Consider the following 5602-nt stretch of genomic DNA (forward strand, 5'->3'; position numbering starts at 1 on the left):
CAATCCGAGCCAGTCAAGGATCACCTACTCTGATCGCATTGCCCACGTCCTGAAATATATCGGACAGGGGCTTGAAATCAAGGATGAGATGGACAGCTCTTAATTGCATGTCCTTGCTCACAAACACCTCGGATATCAGCACCCTGTTAAGATCTGGCACGTTGGTAAAGTTAAGGTTAGGGGCCACGAATCTTTTATCTGAAAAAAAATAGCCGAGAAGCAAAACCATAATTAGGAAGGCAAGTCATCAGTTAGAAAGAAACAAACTACTAAAGAAAAGAAGAAAGAAGCAAACTACAAAACTAGTTCCTGTGTTAAAGGACCTAAATAGGGTACCCCACTTGATGCTCCCTCCTAGGTTAGGCAATGAAGACCGTCATGCCATTCACCCGAGACGATCAAAAGTCATTTTTCATGCCCTTGTTTGATTTGGAGAGACACAAGATAAGCCTAATTTCAGAAGACCTAGACTTAAGATAGTAGCTAAAGTCTGCAAGCAGATGACACTCGTACATCCAGAAAATGTCATGCCTGGTGAGGACCAACTCCATTTTCTTGTTAAGAGCATCTACGCTACCTAAGACTCTAAACAAGTTAGACGTGCATTGATGAGGGCGAATCCTATAGGTGATCAAATAGTCCCTGGTCACTCTACCCATGGGAAGCCTCATTCTCCCTTCTATGAAGGCAATCATAGGAATAACAACCGCCCCCTCTCTTCTAAGGGTGTGCCACCCATCCAGAGGCCAATACAGCAAACAGACACCCCGGGGGATATGATACAAGGCCTTAAACCCCTCCATACCTGCAGGGGTATCTACCAAGTGAGCAAACCTACTCATTTAAACAAGCTAAGGTGAAAGGAAAGAACTTTTTTGAAGAAATAAATAGGAAACATAAGGTCGAGGAGATTGGCCGAGGAGAAAGGAACTTCAGAGTAAGATTAGGATAAACAGGGAACTTACGAAAATAATGACTAGAGTCACCTCAAGAGCTTCTTGAAAGTTTGAAAATTTGGAAAATGGGAGAAATGAGTCCCCCAAGCGCCCTATATAGGAAGTAGAATTAGGCGAGAGTTACTTCGCCCAAATTTCGAGGAAAAATACTAACCCTAGGATCTCCATCTCACCGTAGGACGTGGGGGACAGGGTACCACATGGAGCATTTAATGAGACGTTTCGGACTCTGAAGCGTCAGGAACGGTTACAAGACATGCAAGGCGACATTCTCACGTGGGAAAATCAAAGAAGCATGTTGAGTCAATCACTCAGGATCAAAACCCCACTTTTCTCCTCGGACAAGAGGGAAAAAGTGGAGTTTTGAGGGGTTATTATAAGATGTAGAAATTTAATAAGGTAATAATGCCACGTGTCATATCCGATACTGAGGAGGCCAATGCAATTCCGAGAAGACCATACCCTTGAATGGCAAGACCAAAGAGGCGAGCCTTGGCCATTCGATAGCACATTACCAGAGGAGGTTGCACTGTAGGGGAACGGCTTCAGAAAGGGGGTTAGTCCTAGCGTGTCTAAGGGAGTGGTAGCTGCCACCACGTTTATTGCACCCTACCAAACCCTCTAGCCACATTTATGTAGAGAAGACCCTTAAACAGTACTGTCTTCGTTGCCGCAACTCACAGAAGATTTGGGAAGGCGTCTGATGGGACAAGCACTCGAGTAGTGGCCTACATGATCAACAAATGGAGGATCAAGATCAGCTGAAAGAGGCTATATAATGAAAGAAATCCTCTAGGAGAAGAGGAGGTTCATCTGCAAATCTGTGAAAAAAACACCGTAGCAACAAAAATTGAAATTGTAACCGAGTCTAAAAGAAATATATTCAAGAAGTACTCTCCTTGGACTTTGCCAAGGAAGGATTTCTTTGCATAAAGCTTGTTTTTCTTTACTTTCTTACCATATTTAATCCACTATGAGCATTGTTCAATTCATTGAAGCCTAGTTTTTAGCTCACTCTCTACAAATTCATTGGGTTGGGCTCTTTGGGCCTCAATCCTATTACTTCTTGGGCTTAGGATCCAAATCGCGCCCTTACAAATAGTATATAATAATATAATCTTATTTTATTACATAATACGACTTGAATAATTTGATTTTTGTTACTATTTTTTTTTCTCATATTATTTTCTATAAATTTCTTATTATTCTTTCTCACATTCTCTTGAAAAAGTGGTTATTCTCTTTCTCTTAATTTTTTATTATTTCTTGCAAATCTACTTTATATTGATGAATCATTATGATTTTTAAAACTCTATTTGGGTTCATACGTTGTAATTTTTAAAACTCTATTTGTAGACAAAATATGATTAATGTAGACTGAAATGGACTAAATAAGACTGAATGGACCAAAGTGGACCAAATATAACTTTAGTGGACAACATAGACTAAACAGGGCCAAATTGGACTGAAGATGACAGAATGGACCGAATAGAACCAATGTAGACCGAATAATACTGTTGAATATTTATCATTTTTATTGCATTTTTAGGGTTCATATTTCTAATTTCTAATGTTTATTTTCTTTGTATTTTCTAATTCAAAAAGAAAGAGTTTAACCCAAATATAATAAAATTGCATACTTTTCAACTCAAAAATTAAGGAAAAAAATGAAATTTTGAGAAAAACTTGAAAAGAAAACTTACAAAAAGAATCAACTCATGGCCCAATTAGTCTAAAATGAACTGAAGGGGACTAAAATTGACCAAGTGGACCAAATTGGACTAAAGTAGACTTAATTGGACCGAATTGAGATTGTGTAATTTTTAGGAAGAACAAATTATCTTCAACAAATTTTAGAAAAAAAAAATACATTATATTACTGTACAAAATAATTATTTATTCCCAAGTATTGTATGAATCTCAGACTAGTGAGAAATAAACAATGAGTCTCACCTACCCAAAAAAAATTGAAGTATAAAAAAGAAAATTAATTTGAAAATAAGGCACTAATGCAAGATTAAAAAAAGAGGGAAGAAAAATAGACACAGGGAATTTACTTCCACCTGTGGCGACAGAGAAAGTTCCACCATAAAATAAGGAGATTATAATATTAACGCAACAACACTCTCACAAGACCCAAGCTCTCACACAAAGAATAGAGCATCCCTTTGTATTTGCACTAATCTTGTAGTGCTACACTTTTTCACACACAATACAATTAAACAAAACTAGATCATAGTGTATGTATATACTAACCAAGTCGGCTAATCAATTACTTACCAAAAAACAGTCGGCTAATCAATCCTAATACTAGCACGAAACCAAAACCAAGTAGGACTTGATGTCCTTGGTTTCCACGGCTGAAACAATCCTAACATAGAGTTTTGGTCGTGGTGATGTCCTTACTCCGAAGGACACTTTGGAGGTAGTATAAACATAGTATAATTCTAATCATTAGGTCATTGCACAGCCAAAAACACAACAAATCTTATCTGATCCTATCCCATATATAAGAATATGATGAGGAAGGACGAATTTTAGGTTGAGAACGGGTTTTAGCCTTACAAAAGAAAGTGCAAGAGAGCAAACATTTTGAGGAAAGGCATAATATAATGTCTTCAGGTATGTGATTTCTAAGTTTTCATTAAACTCTGTGAACCCTTTGGATGCTTATTGTTATATTATAACCTGTAAAGATGATTAAAACTGAGTTAGCTGAATATGCATGGTAGAAGAGACTTCTGCTTCTAAAAAAAAAAAAAAAAGTTTCAACCTTAACTAGGCCTTGTAGTGTATATATACCATATATGCAGTGTCTGTGTGTGTTTTTCCCTTGAAACTGAGATTAACTAGTCTATGTGTGCGTTCTGTATTTTTAATATAATTTTTACTGGATTTTTTCTTCGGTTATTAGTGAAAATTACAAATATATATCTTCATCCAATGAAAAACAATTTACATATATACTTTGTTGCTATAGAGAATGGAATTTATCGTGCTATTAATAAAACTGTATAATTAGTATTGACCACACTTTGATGTAACAAACAATTTATTATTATTATTATTTTTATTATTGGTCTTTTGTTTTATTTCGGTAAGGGTACGGTCATTCACAAAAATTGAAAACCAAATAATGATCTTTTTATACAATGGAGAAAGAAATTTATAATGCCCGTAATAAAATTATATAATTTGTATTAGCCACACTTTAATGTAACACTTCATAACTTATGCTTTGAATGTACCTTTCTTTCTATTTCTGCGTCTTAAAATCACAAGGGTCACCCAAAAAAATTGAAAACCAAATAACAATTTTTTCCATAGTCTCAACCAACACATACGGCGAAATCAAAGAGGCAGCTGCCACCACCAATGTAGCATCAGCAGAGAGAATGAAAGAGTTCAAACAATTTGACATTGTCTCTGACTATTCGGATCATTACTTTGCCTCCTCAAATTTGAGCTTGTTTGGCAAGAAGAAAGACTGCTTCACAAATGCTAATTGTAGCGTCCTCAAGAGGATCATGCAAGAATGGAAAATCCTAGAGAACAATCTGCCAGAAACTATCTATGTTCGAGTCTATGACCAAAGAATGGATTTGCTACGAGCAGTTATTGTTGGGGCTGCTGGAACACCCTATCATGATGGCCTTTTCTTCTTCGACTTTTCGTTTCCTCCTGACTACCCCAATAGCCCTCCAAATGCACATTATCATGCACATGGCATGAGGCTGAATCCAAATCTGTATAGCAATGGAAAAGTCTGTCTGAGCCTCCTCAACACATGGATTGGTGAGAAGGAAGCAAGGTGGAACCCTCGTAGTTCCACAATTCTCCAGGTTCTAGTGTCACTCCAAGGACTTGTTCTTAATAGGAAACCCTTCTACAATGAGCCGGGTCGTCCTATATTTCCTAATGAAAAGCTATCAAGGAGCTATAACAAGAAGATTTTTCTTTTGTCTTGTAAGACAATGTTGGCCTTGTTGAAAAAACCTCCAAAGAGTTTTGAGGGTTTTGTCCATCAACATTTTTGCACTCGTGCAAACTTTATATTACAAGCTTGCAAGGCATATATGGAGGGTCGTGCAATAGTTGGCTACTATCGAGATTATGGATCTCGTTCCTCCTCTACCATTGAAGATTCAGCAGAATTTAAGGCACAAATGGTAAAACTCTATCCGGACCTTAAAACCGCCTTGACTTCAGTGATCACTACATGGGCTTTGATCACTAATGACATGAAGATTGCAGCTCTAGTCTTTTACAAGAACAAAAATATTTTCAAGGATTTTTTGTGGGGAATCGGGCTGAGTACTATGATTTGTTTTGCAGTAAGACTTTTAAGATACTATGAACCAGGTTTCGTAGCAAATGTTCTTGACGGAGCTAGCAAGTGGTTTATGGGACACTGGCTGGAGGGTGGTTGAATAATTTAGAGGATTATGAAGACATATTCAGGTCTAGAACTTTTTTTAAAATTATTTTATTATGATTGTTACCTTTTCTTGCCTTTTGATTTTTTTTAAAAAATTATAATTAAATAGTTATAACAAGGGATGGAGATTTGACTCCGGAATATCATGGACATATTAAGAGATTTTAGAGTTTATTTTGGATTTGATGAAAAGTTTAATTTATTTGAA

The 5602-nt window shown here is 36.6% G+C and overlaps 1 protein-coding gene across 1 annotated transcript; it reads left to right on the plus strand.

Annotated features, from left to right (window-relative positions):
* Positions 1–4351: 4351 nt before the first annotated feature.
* Positions 4352–5386, plus strand: LOC142624907 (putative ubiquitin-conjugating enzyme E2 38). The gene has a single exon (XM_075798636.1). The coding sequence runs from the start codon at positions 4352–4354 to the stop codon at positions 5384–5386; it is 1035 nt and encodes a 344-aa protein (XP_075654751.1).
* The last annotated feature ends 216 nt before the right edge of the window (positions 5387–5602 follow it).

The sequence above is a fragment of the Castanea sativa genome, chromosome 2 (assembly GCF_040712315.1).
Source record: "Castanea sativa cultivar Marrone di Chiusa Pesio chromosome 2, ASM4071231v1".
Taxonomy (NCBI): Eukaryota; Viridiplantae; Streptophyta; class Magnoliopsida; order Fagales; family Fagaceae; genus Castanea; species Castanea sativa.

What these genes read in the sequence shown, in the direction of transcription:
- LOC142624907 (XM_075798636.1), top strand. Translation starts at nt 4,352, where the DNA reads ATGAAAGAGTTCAAACAATTTGACATTGTCTCTGACTATTCGGATCAT.